General features: G+C 33.2%; 1 protein-coding gene across 1 annotated transcript in view; it reads right to left on the bottom strand.

Moving 5' to 3' along the window:
* Positions 1-22411, bottom strand: part of TRPM7 (transient receptor potential cation channel, subfamily M, member 7) — an 87973-nt gene that overhangs the window by 34271 nt on the left and 31291 nt on the right. The window contains exons 7-19 of the mRNA XM_012728687.1: positions 22157-22328; positions 20229-20403; positions 18912-19035; positions 17471-17543; positions 15392-15492; positions 10535-10669; positions 7844-7897; positions 4787-4927; positions 4375-4509; positions 3614-3894; positions 2394-2622; positions 514-669; positions 297-440 (exon numbers count right to left, since the gene is read on the bottom strand). Coding sequence (XP_012584141.1) covers positions 297-440; positions 514-669; positions 2394-2622; positions 3614-3894; positions 4375-4509; positions 4787-4927; positions 7844-7897; positions 10535-10669; positions 15392-15492; positions 17471-17543; positions 18912-19035; positions 20229-20403; positions 22157-22328 — 1920 coding nt within the window. The remainder of the gene's footprint in view (positions 1-296; positions 441-513; positions 670-2393; positions 2623-3613; positions 3895-4374; positions 4510-4786; positions 4928-7843; positions 7898-10534; positions 10670-15391; positions 15493-17470; positions 17544-18911; positions 19036-20228; positions 20404-22156; positions 22329-22411) is intronic.

Here is a 22411-nt window from a genome sequence, read left to right as displayed (position 1 = left end):
TCATCTGAAGTTAAAATTTCCCAGTATTTTTAGTAAAGGTTTAGTATTTGTTATTCCTTACAAAGGTATATAATTACCACATATGTATTTAGTAATTTCTAGTTTCAATTAGAACTAAGATTTGTTAGTGTTTGTCATTCTACATGAGGGCAATATAGATTAAGCTAAGACAAAGTTATCACTTTTTTTATATGGCTTTATGGTGATAGACAATACATCAAGATTAGCATAGATTCACACTAAAGGACCCGTAAGTCTAGTTTTTAAAAAAATGCTTGTGTAATTTAAAAACATACCGTGTTAAACCAGAATTTCACAATTGGTGCATGATAAAAGGCATAGAACTTTCGTGTGATTGGAAGCTTTTTTGATTTTATTTGTATCTCCACTTCGTTCTTTCCTTCATTACTGTCCAATATTCTTACTTCTTTAAACACTTCCTAAAATGAAAATAGTATTTATTGTGTGTTTATTTACAACAAATTTATGTCATTTAAGTTTTTTTCTTCTTACCATGGGAATCTCTTCTGTTATGTTTTGAAAGTTGTTTTCACTATCTTCCATTGTCATTTGATGGGCATCTTGAGATTGTGGAATATGGGACATTTCAGCCTTAGTTTTATACTCGAGCATTAATATGGCAGGTGGAACTAAAATGCTCAATATAACCTATAAATTTCAGAAATAAACAAATATAACTTTAGAATTAATGGCCTTCAAGAAAATAGCAAAGAATAAAAAGCACTAATTAAAAAAAAACATTTTCAAAAGACAGATTTTTTTTTTAGGTAGTGGAGAAAAGAGGCACCTGTTTATTCACAGATGGCATAAAGGCTATTGCAGCTTTTCACAGAAAAAAAGACTTGTGAAAAGAACGCCTGTATAGTCATAGGTGGGCAGGAGAACTACCTAAAAAAAGTACTAATCACCCTGGTTATTAGTTAACAAGTTTGTCCCTGGTAGTGCAGAGAAAAACTTTAAGACTTTTTATTTACATACTACATTTAAAGATACCCAGCCTGACCTGTTTTAAGGAGTAATAAAACATTTGAAACTTATTATATCAGGTTACAGAAAAGATTTAATTATTATTAAACACTTGCCTTTATAAGAAAATCATTGTAATTTTGTTTGAAATTTCGTGTAACAAAACTCAGTCTCATAAAATCATTAAATGGTTTAATTTTATGCTAAATTTCTCTAACTATTCCATGTTATAACACGATTATTCAACTTGTGGCTATAAAATTTTATTACTTGCCAATTTTAAAGAACAAGTATGAATTGTGTGCCTGGGTTTCTGTTGATTAATCTGACACCATTAGTTCATAGCAGATAGTGAATATTTGTTATTCACTTCTAATGGTAAATGCTTAAACCACTTGGTTGATTTTGCCTTTCACATTTGTTAAAATATAACAAAATGGTGAAGTTTAAATAACTTCCATGACAAAACCAAATGCACCCATCAATGTTTTATCCAAATTCTTTTTAATATTTATTTTTGCATAGAACTAGATGTAGGCTAGAGATGAGGGGGAGAGTGGTGAGATGACTCACCAGAGAGAGCGGGGAGCAAACAGGTGGATTTATTGAAATACTCTGCTAAGGGGAACAGTGGGAGAGACAGGAAAGGTCTGCTGAGCCATGTGGGTTGTCACCTTCCTGGCCAGGGATCTTAGGCACCAGAGGTGATAATCCTGAGAATTTCTAGGACACCAGAAGGCCCTTAGCCAAATTCTTAACACCTTAAAAACCAGTCCAAAAAACTTCAAATAAATTAAAAATAACAATTAAGTTAGGCATGTTTTGAATATGGGGATTATTCTTTCATAAAGCATTTTTTTTCATTGCTGCTCAGGGCTTTCTGTAAACACTGATACTTCCACTTGTAACCTTCATTCTTCTGGCTCAGACAGTGGCAACAATTACTATACACCACACCAGAAAATAATCCAGAGTGAAGAACAAGAAAACAAAAAGAAAACAGAGAGAGGACATTAAGCTAGTGAAATGCCAGTACCATCTGTCAATCAGCATCATAATTCAAGTCATTCTGTTATATATCCTTGCTAATTCCTCCATTCTTTTTTTTAAAGACTCATTTACTTATTTATGCACACAAAACTGAGGTACAGGCCAGAGGCAAGGTGAGAGGATTCACAGTTAGAGCTGAGAGCAGAACAGGCAGATTGATGGAATACACTGTTAAGGGGAGCAGCGGGTGGAGGAGGGGTCCTACAGCGCCATGTGCATCACCTCTGGAGCCTGTAATCCTACTTGCACAGAAGTGCTGCAGCCAGCTTTGCAATGCTGCCACTCCAACTGGGGAGGGCCCCCTTCTTTCTTTTTATCTGTTTGCACAACTTATATCAAGTTATTTCAAAATATACCTTATACCAGGAATTTTTCCTCATATTCAGCCTTCCCATCCACATATCAGATAACAACATTTGTGTACAGGTGTGGGCAACAAAAGGTCTAAGTCTTGAAGAAACTGCTAATTTAAGGCAGGTGGAATTACTCCAGTTTTTAAGTTCATATGTGAGCAATTTCATAGCCATAGTTTCATCTTGTCTGAAGGATTGTTCTAGTAATTCAACTGCCAGCTGACCAAAATCACTATGAAAAGATAAAAGATAAAAACATATTCAGACTAACATACAGTTTTAAACATTTTAAAATTTATTCATAACGAATTCCATTTTTAAAAATATTTACACGCCTCCCCCCCAAATTGTGAGACATTAGATTCATAGCAGCTCTGTTTTCTGATATCTACTATTATGAGGAGCTCACACACTATTAAAATATGTCAACTAAAGAACAAGACTGAAAAGGTGATTACAAAGCACTTTCACCTGGTCCTGTAAACAAACCTATGATCTCACAAGAAAACCAAACTGATAGTTATAGTACTATTTAAAACATCTCTATAACTCTATTACAAACACAGAAGACAGACAGTACCCAATAGAGAGGAAGAGTAATGATGTGAATAGAGACTAGTCTAATCATGAAAAATACCTGAATCTTAAATTCTCAGTAAGTGAGCATATGATCTCTGTTCTGAGTTATTTTTAGTAGTAATCCTCTCTTCCAACAACAGCCAATTTGGGGGACAGACAGATGGTTCCTATTTTCTTTCATAAGACTTCATACAAATTATCATTCCAGCTTTATATTCCAATATTTCCCTAGACTAATGAGTGTTTTACTCTATACATAGTTCATTCAATATGTAGTTTCACCATCTAAAACACTCTTTCAGATGAATTCTTTTTCTTAGAACTCAGCTTAAGCTATACCTTCTTTCTCCTTCTGTACCACTTCACATGGAACTTTTCCTAGTATAGTTGTTACTATATGCAATTAATAAACTGTTCTGACATTTTTTCTTTCTTGCGAAAATATTTATCTTGAACTCTGAACTATAATAGCCTCTTTATATGAATAGGTAACAAAGATTCTTTCTGAATTTTAAAAATAACAATATATTTTTAAATGGTTTTCTCTAAATTATAATATTATTATATCTATCCCTATGAAGTGCATATTTTAACCTCTATTTAAATATGACCTACTTTGTATAGATGTTTCAAACATAACTTACTTGGAATACTGTTTCAATTCTTCTGAAGTATCATCTACAAGGTCACTTTGCTTTGCCTCATATGCCATCGACCGATAGATCTTACAAGCAACTAATGCTTTAGCCATTGATTCTTCCCCATGCTGCCATAAAAAACGGGCCATAACCTGCCTCTTCATAAGGCACGCCCAAATTAATAGTTCATTAAGTGGATAAGGAAAGCGCTTGGTTTCTGGGTCATCAATATCTACAATTTCATCTTTGGTTCTTTTCTTCTTTCCTTCTTCCATAGTTGTATCAATCTTCATAGGAAAATGCAAGTTATAAGCCACATTGTAAGTTAGTAATAAGCATTTTTATTAAATTATCTATAAGCTATTCTTCATATGAAAGCACAAATCAAAATTCATCCTATAAAATACCATTTCTAAAAAGTCTTCATGAATATTTCAAAGATTTAAAAAAGAAGTTGTAATCTTCTATTTCAGTAAGTATCAGATAAAACACATTCTTAATGAGAGAAGTTTGGATAAAGCTGTGTTTCATGTGGTTAACAGAGTAAAAATAGAATAAAAGGAGCTTAAACATTTACCAATGTTTAAAAATTTGGTTATTATAATTGCTAACTTTGAGAAAATTAATTAAATCACTGATTCACAAGGAATATTTTTGTATATGGGAAACTAAAGAATTGAGATATACTTAAAACTAAAATATAATTATTGCTAAAACAAGTTTTTGTTCCATAATCTAGAATAAAGATAATATTCGAAGAACTTTACCTTTGGACGGTAGGGCTGTGCTGTTTTAATGAAATGATTATGTCTCATTTTTTCCTTTTTATCTGCCCTATTGCCAAAAGACTCATGACTCTTTCTCAACTGAGGAGTGCTGCTGGATGTATTTCTGCCAGACCTCTGAAAAGGAAAGCTTGTTAGTTTTCACAGATTTAAGTATGTTGGCATGCCATGAAAATTCAAGTGAATTTATAAGTGCATGTGTATACACAAACATATCCAAAAATATTATTTGTTTAGGATTTCAGTATGTTTACTGAATATTTCTATATGCTTAGCTGTAATCTTGTATTTTTTGAAACAATGTTACTTTGAACATCCTAATAAAGTATATTTGCTTTTTAAATGTATGAGTTAATCTTAAACCCCACATAACTTTCCCCCAAGTATTACATACCCGGTTATTTCCACCAAGGCTGTTATATATTAATCGAAAACGCTTCCGGGTGTAGGTGCATCTATAGGTGCCTCCCATGAGATATTCAATAACAAGTCCTATATCAATTAGAGTGATTTTATATCCTGGAGGAAGATTTCCCTGGAAACAAAAAATTAGTTTTATATAGGATAAGTCTTTTTCAATTATTTCCAATCCATGTTTAGGAATGTACCTACTCTCTAAAATTATAAAAGTTTATTTGTTACAGGAAGTTGGGGTTGTCAGCAGCCTATCTTTCAAGGAGAAGGGAATGTGTTATCTTCTTTCTTTTTCTTATGAGAGGAGAGTTTTAAGTGTAGAAGTAACAAAAGTGCGGCTCAGGACTACAGCTTACAGAAGAAAGTCTGTCTGATTTCTCTACTGACCTAATACTTTACGCACAGGCAGTAAGTCTGAGAGCCAAGCATTCCATTTCCACTGTGGCACATAAACATAAATTACATTTTTCTTCAAAAATAATGCTACAAAATACACCATTTCCAGATAAGGCCATAAATATTTGTACATTTAAATCAATTATATTGGTTAGAGGTTACACAAGTTTTAATGTCCTTGTCTAGGACTTATAATTACCACTTATCATATTTTTTAGAGTACAGGCTTCATTTTCCCAGGGGAAATATCAATTTGCAAATAAAATTTTGGAACACAGGCCATTTGTGATTCTGGAAAGATGCGTTTTCCAGAATCATTTATATAATTTCATTACATAATCTTATAAAGGTCTGATAATGAGATGATTTATAAATATTAATTCTGGTATTGTTCCATTTCTTCCCATTCTTCTATAGTTTCATAAACTTAAATACTTTCTACATACCTAGCCACTAAATACCCAATTAAAAATATATCAAGATATATATATATTTTAATCTTAAATGCAATGTTTGTATCTTAAGCAACCTTAAAATATTTTTAATGATCAAAGATAACATGGATATACTTTTCAGTTTTGTTTTATTTTAATCTGACAAATACCATTTGATGTAAGCTCATGTGAATAAGAAATATTTAAATTAAGTGAAATAATGTGAATTATCTAACAAAATGAGAGCAGTTTATTAAACTCAAATAACACAAAAATCAACTTTTATTTTGGGTCAGAAAATATTCAATTATTGTTTTAACTTTATCATTTTTCACTGTGGAAGTAAAAAAAAAAAAAAAGAAGGCTTCAATTATTATGGCCTACATGTAAAAACAGTAAAGATAGAATAAATTTCATATTTCCTTCAAAAGTGAGTAACTATAGTTCTTTCTGCTAATCCATGTAAGTAAATCATAAACTAAACATGCCTGAAGAAACTCCTAACTGAAGCTTCACTACTTAAACTTTTGGGTTAGACCAAAAGGAATTTTCATCATTTAAGCAACAACAAAAAATTATTATGAAATGTATAGAATAGGTACATTCAGAAAGAAAGAAAGATGATCGGGATAGCTGCCTAGGCTTGGGGCAGAGGCAAGGAATAAGGGAGGAGGAATAAGGAATGAGTGTTCATGGGCACAAGGATAGTTTTGAGGGTACAGTAAATACTCTAAAATTTTATATATAACTCTGACTAAAAGCCAATGAGATATACACTTTAAATAAATCTTTTTTCTTTTCTTTTTTTTAAAGATTTATTTATTTATACATACAGAACTGGGATACAGGTCAGAGTTGCAGGGGCAGTGAGAGGATTCACCAGAGACAGAGTGGAGGGCAGAACAGGCAGATCAACGAAGTACACTGCTGAGGGGAGCAGCGGGCGGGAGAGGTCTGCCGCGCCATGTGGTCACCTCAGGTGCAGGCAGGGACTGAACTCATGCGGAAGTGGCTTTCAATTCTTAGTGCTGCGCTTTAACCCGCTGCACCACCAGGGAGGGCTGAGATATACACTTTAAATGGATGAATTTTGTGGTATATGATATATATTTCAATAAAACTATAAAGAAAGGCACATGCAAAAATTAGAATTTTTTTTTTTAAGTATAATAAAGTTCTGCCCCTGGAATGCTATGCTCATTTGTCATTAAATAAATTACAAAATAAAAAAATTAAAACAGAAAATGTTTCTAATTTTTTTGTTTTTGAAACTGTACACTAATTTAACAAGTTAAAAGTTCAAATTAAGAAATCTACAAAGTGGGCCCTCCCTGGTGGCGCAGTGGGTTACAGCGTAGCACTGAGAAGCTTAAACCACTTCAGCATGAGTTGGATTCCACCTGCCCCGGAGGTGACCACATGGGGTGGCAGACCTCTCCTGATCCGCCAGCTGCTTCCCTCAGCAGTGTACTTCTTGGATCTGCCTGTTCTGCTCCCCGCTCTGTCTCTGGTGAGGCCTCTCACCCTCAGCATCTCTGGCCTGTACCACAGACCCCAGTTCTGTATGAATAAATAAATCTTTAAAAAAGAAAGAAAGAAAGAAAGAAATCTACAAAGTATACTTCAGTTTAGCAACTTAAAATATATTTGAGTTAAAAACAAGTACCCTGTGATCAAAGAAAATAAAATCACCCTGGTTACCATTAACTTAAGTGGCTGTAAAATTTAAAACTACGACTTCACAAAGCATCATAAATAGAAGAGTATTGTCAGTGTATCAAATTTAATTACCACAGAATGGTCTTAACACATGACAATGCTATATATTCAGTCACTAACAATACTAGATATTAAGAAAGGGGAACAGTGGTAGGCAAGCACATTTCAACACATTTACTTCCACATTTGCTATGAGGATCCTCATTCAGCATCTCTCTGTGCCAATGATGTTTCCTTTATGGACTAGTAAGGACTGTGCAATTCATCACACTTAACTAGAATTTAGGAAACTTGGTTTCTATTTTGAAAACTTCCTTCCATTTTATCGATGATATATTGTGCTTTTTATTTCCATCTTATCATAAACATTCGCTATTTTTATGTTATTCTTTAAAAATGTAATTTTACTGCTATTTTTAAGATGTACTTAATTTTTGGAAACAGATGAAGTATAAGTGATTTTTTCAAAAACAAAAATGATCTCTTACCTGTTTAACATCTCGAACAAGATGAAAAAGCATTGGATTAGTTGGACCTTGTTTCTTTAGGGAGAAAAAAATAGAGAAAACTAATATTTTTCTTCTGAAATAGCTAACCTACTTACCTGTTATGGAACTTTAATGAACATAGTTGTACAGATTTTATTATTTTTGAGTTAAATTACTTTCACAAAATGGAAGTAAAAGTTATAAGCATATTAATCATCAACAAAACGTGCAATTTCCGATGCTGTGGCTTATCTTATAAAAATACATAAGTTTTTGTTTTCTAAAAATCATCCCAATATTACAAGCACAACAATTACATCTTAAATTCAAGTTTTTATTTCTTTCATTGATAAAGGAGATGTACATTCTTTTTTGTTAAAATGTCTGAATCTTTCTTCTGCCACTAGTAAAGGCTGATCAATACCTGAATTATTTTAACAAACTTTTAACATTTATGTGTCATCTTTGCCCTATCATCTTACTGTAATTTATATATACTAATAGAGCAACACAAGTTTCCTTTTTATAGTAATCTTATTGTGATGGTATCCTCTCATTTTGAAAAAATACCCAGGAGTTTATCTCCTCCTACAGAATGAGGTGAAAGGACCAAAAGTGTAATCTTCTAAACTTTTTAGAGAGGGCTTTGACCCATTTGATATTCTAATCAATTCTACACAACAAAAACTTTATCTTAATCCATTTGTTTATTCATCTTTAATAAGTTTATTTTTAATAACTTTTTACAATTATATATTTTAATGCAGCAGTTCTTAAAGGGTCGTTTTGTCCTCTGACAGTCCCTAATACCCTTTTAGTTGTTCCATGACATTAAAAGTATTTTCAAAATCAAGCCAAGATACTATATGCATATTTTTCATTCCTATGCTTAGTATTCAGTGGAGTTTTCCAGAAGTATTTTGACACCAAGAGATAAAATTCAAATTATGAACAGGAACTTGCATCCATTAAGTCAGATATTACAGTCCTGCAAGGCCCTGATATTATTCTATTCTTACTAATTTTTTTGTTTTCTTGAAAAATATGCTATTTATGTTAACATGTAATGGGTTGATTATAACTACTTAAACACAAACCTTAATCAAGAGTTTTAAAATTTCTGGATTTGACATTTTAAAATGGTAAATACCAACACACATAAGTAAAACTTGGAACAGGTCTTTGAAGTCCTGAATTACTATTATGTAAAAGGCCCTGGATACCACAAGTGTGAGAACTGTTTTAACTTAAATGCCAAAAAAATTTTTTGGCAATAACTGATGCTGAAAGTAACTATTAATAACTGAGTTATACAATTAAAAAATTACTTGCCTTGCTAATGGGATCAATTTTTATTTTTATTATTTTATGTTTGCTTTACATTTCAGAGATAAACCTCACTTCAGCACATGAATAATCCTTTTAATTTTTACTTCTGTTCGCTAGAAACAGTGAAATGCCAACAAAGTTAAATGTAATTGTATTAGATACTATTAAAGAAAAAAAATGGGGAAAATAAAGATATAATCCCTACTCAAATGAAGCTCACAGTCCACAGGGGAAGATATAATTGTATTTAACTGTGTGATTGGCCTTCATGAAGGCAGTAGGCATGACATTTGAGCTAAGTTCTAAACAACGAATAAAAATTCCATATGAGGGGAACAGTTGGGAGAAAAACACAAACTAGCCCAGTGTAAAGAACAAATGCTTTTTAAAAAGCTAATGATTTTGGGAGAGAGTAGTTAGCAATTGTAGTTGAGACCTAATATGGGGGGATGGGAATGGGAATAAAAAAGCCAAGTAAGAGAGTTAACTGGGACAAAATTTCAAAATCTCTAATGTTGAACAACTTTGAAAATCAAGGTAGGGGTTTGAATATTATTATGCACACAATGAAAAATCACCAAAAAAGTATTTAACATATGGTAAAATATGTGACTATATGTTAAAATACATATCAATAAACAGAAAGCTTATAGAAAAATACATCAGAAAGCTAAGGTCTGGTGATACTGTTTCTCAAGATATAAATCAATTAAATATCTATTGATAGCATGGAAACCAGTAACAACGCGAATATTTACCCTCTCCTAATGCTAGTGACATGAAATTTGAAATGAATTAAGAGTTTGTGAATTTTTCAGGAGCTCTTTACAGGAAAGTGAAAAAAAAAAAAACCAATATGCAAACAAAAAGGAGATGCTGTGAGGTCAAAGTTATGAAATGTGAAGAGCGAAAAACCAATGAGCAATGTGTGAACTCTCCACTAGACTAAGGAGTCAAAAGAAATTTGGTGTTAGCAAACAGCTACCAAGAAGAGGGGAAAAAGAAATATAACAGACATATTATTAGGAAACAGATCCTGTAATTTAAAAAACAGGTAGAGTAGAAAAGTAAGCCAAGTCTTTGTGACTTTGGCTTTCTAATAAAACCATTCCACCCAGTCAAAAAAACAGGTGGTGAATACTCTATTTCCTATATGGGTATGATGGTAGGGGAAGGCCCCAGAAAATGGGAAAGGTTTTCAGACATTCACAGAACCAATCTATATTAAAAGTGGCTGTAACTTTTCTGTATGATACAGCAAGACATTAAAGGTTTTACAGATAAAGTTGTATATGCTCAGGTAAAATAATCTTCCCAAAGACGATAAGACATAGTCAACACAGAATTTGAACAAACACTTACAGTGTTGTAAAGTTCTTCAAGTCTAGGAATTGTAAGGAATTTATGCATGCTTACTCCATTTTCAATAAGAAGTTTTACAAATGCAACTCTATCCATTACGAGAGCATCAAGCATAGCTTGTTCCAAGGATCCAACCTAAAAGAATATCAAAATCAGTGTTCCACAGCTCTTAATTATAAAAATAAAGAAGTTCTATAAAACATTTATATATCCAAGACACATGTGTAAAAGCTTGAAAAACAAATATTTAGGATTTATATCTACTTGTTCCTTTTACAAATTTTAGAACAAAATAAAAGATGCAAAATAACAAAAGACTTGGATTTAAGGTACACAGGGAACAAATGGAAAATCCTCCCTAGAGTAGCATTCCCCAAAGATATTCTCTGAACATTATGCAGGAGAGCAAGTGTATAAGTCTTAAAAGTGGGGAGAATCCATCATTAAGTAAATTGGGGGGGGGGAATTAGCTTAGAGCAATGGTTTTCAACAATTAGGAATGATTTTTTGGAGGGATCATTTCATTTACAGGGTGCTGTAACTAACATGTAATGGGTAAAGTCAAAGGAGCAGGAACCATGTTATGTAACAGACATTTTCAGTCAAAAACGAATTTCCCACATCTCAACTTTATCTGCCCTGTTAGATATTCATGAGTAAAATTTCAGCCATTCTGTTTTATCTATTAAAGCAAAGCACTATGTCATGCTTTGTTCTACAAAGAACTTTCAAAAAAATACTACTGCATGTATATAAGATTGTACTTCCTTTCCCTTGGAAGTTTAACAGAAATTATCCACCATTAGGGAAAAAAAGTCTCTTAACAGCAACCCAACTTATCCATTTGAGGTTAACAATATATGTAAACGTATATTGTAAGCTTTTAGAATCAAAACTTCAACTTCAAAAATCAAATATAGGGCCTCTCTGAGAGCCCAAGGGGTTAAGTTTCAGGACTATAAATCTATCCTTAGCCACTGCAGACCACAGAGCTGACCCATGTGGTGCAGCTGACCTCTCCTGCCTCACCTGCTGCTCCCCTCAGCAGTGTATTTAACAAGATCTACCTATTCTACTTCACATTCTGTCTCTGGTGAATACTCTTACCCCCAGCATCTCTGCCCTCAGTTATTGTATGAATAAATGAAACTTTAAAAATATATAAAAATAAAAACCCTACATCAGAGTTTTTATGTATAAGTAAATAAAATATTTTAAAAAATCAAATATTGCTAAATTACTGGAGACACATACTTGGAAATTTCAGGAAATATCAATAATGATAATTTATGAAGAGTAATTTGCTTATTCAATATTGACATATTAATGCATTTTATTAAAATACTGCACCTGCTTATTTAGTATTTTGGAACAATGTGATTAAAAACCTCATAGTAAAATATCAAGATCACTGGGTTTTTTAAATCTTACTGTCTTCAAAAGTTTACCATAAACTATCATAGGTTATCTTATTGTGTCTTTCTCCAGTTATCCTTTGACAGGATAAATCATGTGGCCCCAAGATATTTTTAAGTATATAGATTAAGACTCTCCCTGGTGACACAAAGAGTTAAAGCATGTACTATGAAGTTGTCAACAGACACTGCAGCAAGAGTTTGACCCTAGGCCAGGGAGGTGACCCACACGGTACAGACCTCTCCTGTCTTGCCTATTGTACCCCTCAGCAGTGTGTTTCAGTAGATCCCCACTCTGTTCTGCTCCCCAATCTGTCTCTGGTAAAGCTTCTCAACCCCCTCTTCATACCTCTGGCCTATATCCCAGTTTTTGGATGCATAAATAAACAAATCTTTAAAAGAAAATGTATACAGAGTAAAAGCGTGCCCTAAACATGATGGTATGTTAAGATGAAAAAAAGGTTTCCCAGACATTTTTCATCACTCAGATCTATGGCTATAAAAGGTATCTATATTAATGTTACACTTTAAACTAAGGCTCAACTAATTAATAAGAACATAAAACTTAATGTCCTATAGTTTATCATGGCACATTATTCCTATTTTAGTCAAGAATTTTTCCTCATTTCTCTAATCAAATATAAATAGTTGTTATTACATATTGTGACTTTAACAACTATTTATTACATCTGAGTCTTCTCTCTGCTTGCTTATCTCTGTTGGTCCTATACTTCACAGTGTTTTCCTGCATTCCTGGAATTTAGTTTACCAATAAACTTACTGTGCTAATCACCCATAAATGCAGCATTTACACTAATTCTATATATAACAAATACAAGCATTTGACTGTGTTTATGTTGCCATTCTTGAACATCTTCACATTTATACAGTAAACATGTAATATTTATTACAAATAATTTCCACTTCAGTCTATCTCAATTAAGGTATTATATTGCTTTCTTAATGTACATAATAGCTACAAAATAGCATTTTTGCATAATAAAATGGGCACTACACAATTTTTGCTTTAGAAAAAAGTGCTGTATGATTGGGCTTATAGTCCCTTGAAACTACTACTACAATGCCTGACAAAATTTACACATCTGAGAAAAAAAGATTTAGTTAAAAAAGTATCTTCTTTGTGAATAGCATTTTTTTTTAAAGATTTATTTATTTATTCGTACAGAACTGGGGTACAGGCCAGAGATGCGGAGGGTGAGAGGATTCACCAGAGACAGAGTGGGGAGCAGAACAGGCAGATCCACGAAGTACACTGCTGAGGGGAGCAGCGAGCAGGTCAGGAGAGGTCTGCCTCGCCATGTGGAGCTCCTCGGGGGCAGGCGGGGATCGCACTCATGTGCAAGTGGCTTAAGCTTCTTTGTGCTGTGCTTTTAACCCACTGCGCCACCAGGGAGGGCCCATGAGCAGCATTTCTTTATGTCCTCAATGCATACTATCAAGAGGGTACCAAGAGGGAAAAACGTACAATTGCCCTGCAAACTATATTTAATAGGAAGGAAGCACAAAATCAGAGGTTAACATTTATACAGACAAATTCATGAAGTAAACCATATATACACAGAAGATAAAGGCTTTATCGAAGTTTTTATATCTGAGAAGACTAAATTCAACCAAATTATTCAAGGAAATAAAATATGATTTTACTGTTTGGAGTTTGACATCACTAATTCAGCTTCTTCCTCTGTAACAGGAAAAGATATTAACAAATCTTTAAATTATTATAAAGGAAATAAATTCCCTGTGGTTTAAGAAACTCAAATACCAAAAATGGTACAAAATGAAACTCTGTAAAATCAAAGTCACCTCAAAAAAGAAAATAACCCCTCCCCAAACTTCTCTCCTCTGCCGACATATCCCAACTTAACAGTTTTTAGAAAGTGTCTGACACCAATGTATATAAAAATGCATGAATATGTGCATGTTCATAATAGAATTTCCACAATCAAGGCCATGCCATGCATACTTTCCTGCAATGTGCTGTTCACCTAATATAAATAGAAAAGACCTACTTCATCATCTATAAAAACTAGACATGGGGCTCTCCCTAGTGGTGTAACTGATTAAAGCACCACATTATGAAGCTCTCTGATGACACTGCACCATGAGTTCAATCCCTAGTCAAGGAGCTGACCCACATGGCATGGCAGACTTCTCCTGACCCACGTGCTGCTACCCTCAGTAGTGTACTTTGTCAATCTGCCTATTCTGCTACCTACTCTGTCTCTGGTGAATCCTCTCACCCACACCTCTGGCTTGTACCCCTGTTCTGTATGCATAAATAAATAAATCTTAAAAAAAATAAACCAAAAAACAACAATACCTTAAAGTGGATGAAAATATTAACTTGGCCAGCCTCCTAATCATTCTAATCATGAAACAAAAATTTCTCAGAATTATGTGCCAGGCTGTTAATATAGAGGTGAATAAAACGTAAACATATTCTTACTTTGATAAAATTTACTGTCCAGTAGAGAGAGAATATAAATGTAAAATATAAGGGTACAGAAGAAGATGGCAGAAGGAAGTAAAGAGAAAATGGTAGAGAAGAACACAGAAAATGTCATGGGGGGTTCTATTAAAATAGGGTGGCCAACTAAAATGTAACTTAGGAGACACTGTTAGAAGCTAGATAGAGGAGAATATACAAGCTCAGGTAGAGTTTAGAAGAATAATGTTCTAGAGATACAAATAAAAAAGCCAAGAGATAGGAGCCCTCATGATATGTTCTGAAGAACAGCCAAAATAAATAAATAAATAAAAAAGCCAACATGGATACATAAAAAGTGAGCAAATGGAGAAGTGGTAATATATAATGCAATACAAGACGCAGTAATAAGGCAGGTGATGGAAAACATTGAGAGTCATCATAAAAGGTCTGGATTGTGCTCTAGGTAAAATTGATGTGGATCTCTCTTTGTCTAGAAAAAAAAGAATAGGAGGAAGGAAATCAAACACAATGCTACTTAAACAATTCAGAAAGGTGACAGCAGATTGAATCAGAATGATAAAATTGGGTATTTTAAAAGATGATTTTAAAAGATTTACAAATAGAATGATTGAAATATATGAGAAAGGTAAAAAAAAAAGATTTCTCCCAGAAACTAGGAAGGAACTTGCCATTTGGTAAGGTGAAGAAGACTGGCCTAAACATATAAGAACTATAATGCATTTTCTTGTACACAAAGCACAAATTCTAAGGCTTCTTACAGTTTTTAAAATTATAGTCCTTTGACCCCCTATAATTAGCAGGTTTTATCAAAAGGCAAACAAAATTTATTAAAACTTAAATGGACAAGAATGTAAAAATAACTGGCTAAATTGTGCACTTTTAACAGACAGGTAATATGTCAAAGTCACAATTCTAGCATGTAGTCTATTACTTAGTTTAATTCAATTATATTGTGTTAAATAATTTACATACCAGCCACTGCTGTCCATACACAAATACATGATTTTTGGCAATGTCAACTCTATCCCATGCCAAGGTAAGGATAAGCTGGTCAAATGCAGATGCATTGGTGCCTAATCAAATAAAGAAAATAGTCAAGAAGCTCAATTAATTTCCAATGTGAATGGCTATGAGCTCTCCCCATTCTTTCTTAATTAACTTGTATATCTGGTATCAGTCACTAATAAGAGAGATTAGGTTACCCAAGGGTTGAGGACATTGTTTTCCAATTACATAAAAGACAAAGCCTCTTGAATATGAAAAATATCTTTACAGGTGATTTCCTATGCATACAGAAGTTCATACACATATTTTTCTTTATGCAAAAGTGAATAGTAGTATATAAAATATATAACCTGATTTATGTACCTTTTTAATATCATACCTTAATTTTCCATAACAGTACATGCATTTTATTCATATCAGCACCTTTTAGAGATGAACTAAAATTTATTCAACAAATAACCCAACTACTGTGTATTCAAGTTATTTTGAAGTTTTTTTGTTAGTACATTTTTGAACACATTTATTTAAATAAATTTTTAAAGGCTAGATTACAGGATAAGAGAATACAGTTTAAAGCTAACAGGGTCTCCCTGGTGGTCTCAGAGTTAAGTGTCAGCATTATCAAACTATTGCTAGCCCCTGCAGCCTAAGTTTGATCCTAGCCAGGAAGCTGATCCATACTGCACAGCAGACCTCTCTTGTCTCACCCAGAGCACCACTTAGCAGTGTGTTTCAGTAGATCTGCCTGTTCTACTCCCCACTCTGTCTCTGATGAATCCTCACTCCCTGTACCTCTGACTCAGACCCCAGTTCATATGTTCATAAATAAGTAAAATAAATCTTTAGAATAAAGCTACTAATAAACTGCCAAACTATATCTTGAAAAGGTTATATATCATACTATTCTAGTGGGAATGAAATGTTACTTTTTTAAAATTTGTCTTTGAAAGGTTACAACAGTGACCGTCCTTCCATGTTTCCCCAAAACATTTCTATTATTCTACTAATTTTTAAAAAAGATTTATTTATGCATACAGAACTGGGGTATAGGTCAGAGGTGCAAGGGCAGTGAGAGGATTCAGAGACAGAGCAGGGAGCAGAACAGGCCTACTGACTAAGTACCCTGCTGAGGGGAGCAGCAGGAGGTGAGGAGAGGCCTGGTATGCCTTGTGGGTCACCACCTGAGCAGGGACAGAACACATGCTGAAGTGGCTTTAGCTTCTTAGTGCTGTGCTTTAAAACCTGCTGTGCCACCAGGCACTAATGTTTTTACATAAATTCTCTGACATTTTTCCATGAGGTATTCATTTTTTATTACTAACTTACAATAACTTTGTTAAACCTCCACTACTGACACTTCTATTCCTTAGTTTCTCTATCTATAAAACAAGGAGAATAATTGGAAATATGCCTCTAATGCGTATTTTAAGGATATAAAGTGAGATCAAAAAAAGAAGAAAAACCAGTAAAGTGCAGTCACCAGGAGACAGAAAAAATATGACAGATATTTGGTGTTTATTTTTATATAGTAACATCATCTTTTTCTCCTTTATGGTCTCTGGGATTCCTGTTATTTATATTTTCTTTTTCTCAAGATGATGTAAAATGACAAAATAGTGCTCTCTTGCTCTGCCCTGTCACTTTGCTGAATATTTGTATTTTCATGTATATAGTCTAGACACGATTTTAGTTTCCGATTTTTAAAAAGTTGATAGTTTGTCCCTGATTTGCTTGTTCTTTGTTTCTATACTTCCAAGTATGAGTAAAATCATACCACACCTTACCACCTTTAAACTACTTTTTAAGCTAATTATAAATAAGATTATTAATGGAATAGCTAAGAGGTCTGCACATAAATCCCACTATAAACCTAAAATGTGTGGGAAAAAAATTAATTTATTTTCAAAGAACGCTAACATCCTATCTTTCACAAAGAACAATTATTCAAAAATTTATTACCAAATATTTAAGTAAATTTCAAAGCCCGATTTTATGTAAATAGGTTGTAAGTGACAGATACTGCAAGTAAAACGTCTAAAACCTTACCTTTTAGCAGTGCGGTAAGTATTGCTACATCTATTTCTTGCTGTTCATCTGATCCAATGTGGAAAACAGTGATCTATTTAAAGATTAAATCATAGTATTATACCTTTATACTTTGAAAGCTGAGGCACAAGACATAAAACAAAACTACATAGAGATTTTAGTCTTAGAGATTTTTTTATAAGAAGTAACTTCATTTCAATAACAATAAAAAATCATTATCTTTGTATAATTTGCCAAATAAAAATGCCAAATGTACTGAAAGTCATAGTCTCATAGTCATTTTTTAAATCTTAAATCCTTTACTATAGTAGAAACTTATGGGCTGAAGCTATGTAGGTTACTTACATGAATAAAATCCTTCTTTCTACAGAATGAACATATGTGCATTGAATTAGTGAATGTGTTTTTGAATAAATATTTGTTCTGTTAAAATCTTATCACTGGACAGGTCTTCAAAGTATTTGAAATACAAAACCATTTGAGAGGTTATATAATCTCATTTTTTATAGGTGAAAGACTATTAACCCCAAAACAAAACTTTAGACTAACTTCATTTCATAGTGTACAAGAGTTCAAAATGAATAAAGAAAAACAATGAGAGAAAACAGCAAATCAAACCATGTTTTCATCTACCTACTTACAGAGTTGTAAAAAAATGTTATCTCTAAAAACTTAACCCAATGCTTAGATGACTGAAACAGTACTAGTCTTTAATTTGAGCACATATTCAGAGTAGAATACAAATCTTCCTCAACTTAAGATGGAATTATACATCCTGTTAAATCCATTGTAAATCAAAAATTACTGTTAAGTCAAAAATGCATTAAAAATGCACTTAATAAAAAAAATGCACTTAATACACTTAACCTAGTCTAGTGAACAACATAGCTTAGTTTAACATACATTAAACATACTCAAAAGACTCTGAGCAGCCTACAGTTAGGCCAAATCATGCAAGACAGAGTCTACTTTATAATAAAATGTTAAATAGCATATGCAATTTACTGAATCAACAGAATGCCGAAATTTAAAATGAAAAGTATAGTTTCTACCGTATGCATATATCACTTCTATACCACTTCTAAAGTTGAAAAACTGTTAAAAGTGAAACCACTGTAAAGTGGGGACTATCTGGAGTATTTCTTCCCCACCAACTACATTCTGGAGAAGTCATTAGAAACTTTAGAGTTCTCTTCCTTGCTCCTGGACAGTCTACTAAAGCCAAGTTGTGAAATTTGTCCAAAAATACAGTGTAAATACATCTTTCAATACCATTAAAAAATTATGTTTATTACATGATGTCTGTCTCTCAGCTTAAAAAAGCAAAAATAACATCATTAAATGGTTAAAATTTTGCTAATTTAAATACAAATTAAAAACAAAACTATTCCACCAATTTACACTATGAAGAAAGAGGCTTATTTTGCTGAAATCTACTTACAAGCTCCTTTCTTTTCATGCATTCCATCAGTGTTTGAAATAAATGAACTGCTTCACTTTGGCCAAAGTTAAAAGTTTTTTTAATGGTTGAAATAATATCAGGCTCTGCTGCATCAGGAAGGTTCCTGGAAAAAGAGGAAATATTACTTAAATCAGATTTCAATACCCAATTATAATCTAAAATGAAGTACAGATAGATCCATGTAGACACTATATATCAATATTAAACACTGGTATTTTTCTCCTTTATGAAACAATCATTATAAATCATAAGAAGAAAAAACTGGATGGGAAATATTTTTCTCTTGGAATTATTCTGAATTTTTTTAAGGCACGTGTTTTTTAAAAATCTGTGTTCATGGCCCTCCCCGCAGCTGCTTCAGTGCAAACTCGATCCTTTGCCCCGGGGTTACCCACATGATGTAGCAAGCCTCTCCTGACCCTCCTGCTGCTTTGTACTTTGTCAATCTGCCTGTTCTGCTCCCCACTCTGTCTCTGGTGAATCCTCTCACTGCCCCTGCACCTCTGGCTTGTACCTCTGTTCTGTATATCATTTTTCTTGAAAAAAAAAAAAAGAACCAAACTCAGAATCTCTAAACAAGGACACAAAAATTATTTTTAAAAAATTAGCACTCACATGTTATAAGATATGTAATAATTCTAAGATATGATATCATAGTTTATATTTTACTAAGATGTCTTAAACATGAGAACATTAATATTTTTATTGATTTTTCTCAATACATATTTAAGTAAGAAAATATAAAAATGTAAATATTCACAGTAAATGTCTTCACAGTATCAATTTGTTCAGTTCCATCTCAACTGCCTTGAGGAAACGCTACTATTTTGTATAACTTTCCAGGATTTCTTTCTCTACATACAAATAATTATTCCATCTTCTTTTCATCATAAATGTGGCATAATATATATGGTACTCTGTATCTTCCTTTGTTCACAAGTATATTTTTTCATTATTACCAAACTGAGTACACAAATGCCAACCTCACTCAGCTCACTAAGATGCAAACTGTTCCACTGTGCTGATAGAAATTTTATTGACTCCCTTGATATATGTTCTGTTTTGTCCCAATTTTTTATGATTACAATTAACGTCATGGTAACTTTGTTATTTTACTTGTAGTAAGACATTTCAGGTATGTGCCTTTATGTTATACAGATCTGTAAAACTGTCATTTAGAACTAGTTAGAGTGAAGATTGATAATGATGATTAAAAATTGTTAAAAAGCTGAAATGAATCGAGTACCTAAAAACTACAAGCTCTTTACATGTTATTAAACATCTGTTTATACTTACCCTCCTTCTTCTGTTTGTTTATGAATATATGCCAACAGATCTGCAGCTCTGCCTGTTCCTTCACATACAACTACTGGAACAGGAGGACTTTCCTGTAGGTATTCTAAAACTGTGAGGATAACATTTGGTCCCCCTTCAAATATTAGTGCTACCACAGGGACACCTTGACCAATTCCTTAAATTTAAAAAAAAAAAAAAAAAGGGAGAGAGATTAGTTAAACTATTAAATAAAATTGAGTAATTTAACCATACTTTGACTCAATCAAAGCTAAATAAATAAAAGCCAGGATATAATTTCATTTTCATCACGCAACATGATATATACTGTATAAATTTGATTGTTAAGTATGTTCTAAATGACAAAATTAGAAAATCCAGTATGTCATTAGGTATATGTTAGATTGTATGGGTGTGTGTGTATATATATATATATCTGAAAAACAAAAACTTACTTACTTTGAGTAATTTACTACTTGACCTCTGGACAAGAAATGTGAAATGTGTAAGGCAGAGTGGGGAGCAGAACAGGCAGATCCACAAAGTACACTGCTGAGGGTAGCAGTGTGCAGGTCTGGAGAGGTCAGTCATACCATGTGGGTTACTTTGTTGGCAAGGGATTGAATTCTGGTGAAATGGTTGCAGGGAGCTTCATGGTGCAGCGCTTTAACCTGTTGCATCACCAGGGACGGCCCTCAGTTTGTTTTTTGTATTGTTATTAAGCTTCTAATATGTTTTGATTCATTTAAAAAATGTATTTCAGGCCCTCCCAGGTGACGCAACGGGTTAAAGCCCAGCACTGCAAGCGAGCCACAGTCACTTCAGTGCAAGTTAATAAAACAATAAAATAGGCCCTCCTGGGTGGCACAGCAGGTTAAAACATACCACTAAGAAGCTAAAGCCACTTCAGCATGAGTTCGATCCCCGGCCCCAGAGGTGACCTACATGGTGTGGCAGACCTCTCCTGACCCGTCCGCTGCTCCCCTCAGCAGTGTACTTTGTCAGTTGGCCTGTTCTGCTCCCCACTCTATCTTTGGTGAATCTCTCATGGCTCCTGCACCTCTGGCCTGTACCCCTGGTCTGTATGCAAATAAATAAATCTTTAAAAAAAAATAGTAATAATAATGATAATAATAATAAAAAATATATTTCTGATTCCAAATGCACTGGTACATTAATATAGAAATGACAAAAGCAAAATCATGTAAATGGAACTGATCAATAAAACTCCAAGACCTTTACAAGAATGGGAAAAAATTTAGTGAAGAATACCAATTTAAGTTTTTATAATAACCTGTAGTGCAATGAGAAAATCCAAGTTTTTAGATGCTATCACTCCATCATAATAAAAATGGAGTGTTTTCCAACTTTATTTCTTTTCCCAGTTTGTCATAGTTCTCACTATTGTGGTATTCCAAGATAACAGAATCTCTTTTTCAAATAAAAATCTAGATGTTGAACCTGAAAGTTTGACCATGATTGGATAGCCAAGACCAACAGCATCAAGAATGTCAACTTTTAAGACATACCTACTAAAGAGCAGTATCTATTAACTCATTCTATAAATTTTAAGCAAGCTGATTCTTACTTTAAAGTAGTAGGTTTTTTCATATACTTTTCAATTTTGAATTTCAAAGACATATATTTGCAATATTTCATAATTAAGAATATTTCTTAATCACTTGGGCAACAACAACAGAATTTCCAATGAAACTTTGTGTTTTTGGACTTGGTATCTGAGTACCCCCATTTGGCCTCTGACTACTTTTCCTGGTCCTTTTTTTTTTTTTTGTCTCAGGTCAATCATTCTCGATTGTCGAATGTTAATTTGCATCATAAGGAAATGAGCCCTCATGCTTACTGTTAGAATGTAGTGGCAATTAATACAACCCAGAATAATTTCAAAAATCACAAATTTTGAATGCCCTTACTAGCATGAATTCTTTGCTGATTAATAGTTTTTTCAAGATCTCTTCTCAGTCTGACTTCTGCCCCATACTTTCCAACAGTGCCATCATCCACCAAAATGAAATGGGAATGTAGATTGTTTAGAACATTCAATTTGCTCAGAGGGTTCAGTAGGGTTTGATAAGGAGCAACCACCTAAACAATAGCAGACATAAGAGTTAGTGGACAGGGCTAACTATAATATAATCAAAATAAAAATAAACTGAAATAAGCTGTAG

Source organism: Condylura cristata, unplaced genomic scaffold, assembly GCF_000260355.1.
Source record: "Condylura cristata isolate star-nosed mole 26May11 unplaced genomic scaffold, ConCri1.0 scaffold00023, whole genome shotgun sequence".
NCBI classification, from domain to species: Eukaryota; Metazoa; Chordata; class Mammalia; order Eulipotyphla; family Talpidae; genus Condylura; species Condylura cristata.
The sequence above is the reverse complement of the archived record's forward strand: the minus strand, read 5'-3'. Positions and strand labels throughout refer to the sequence as shown.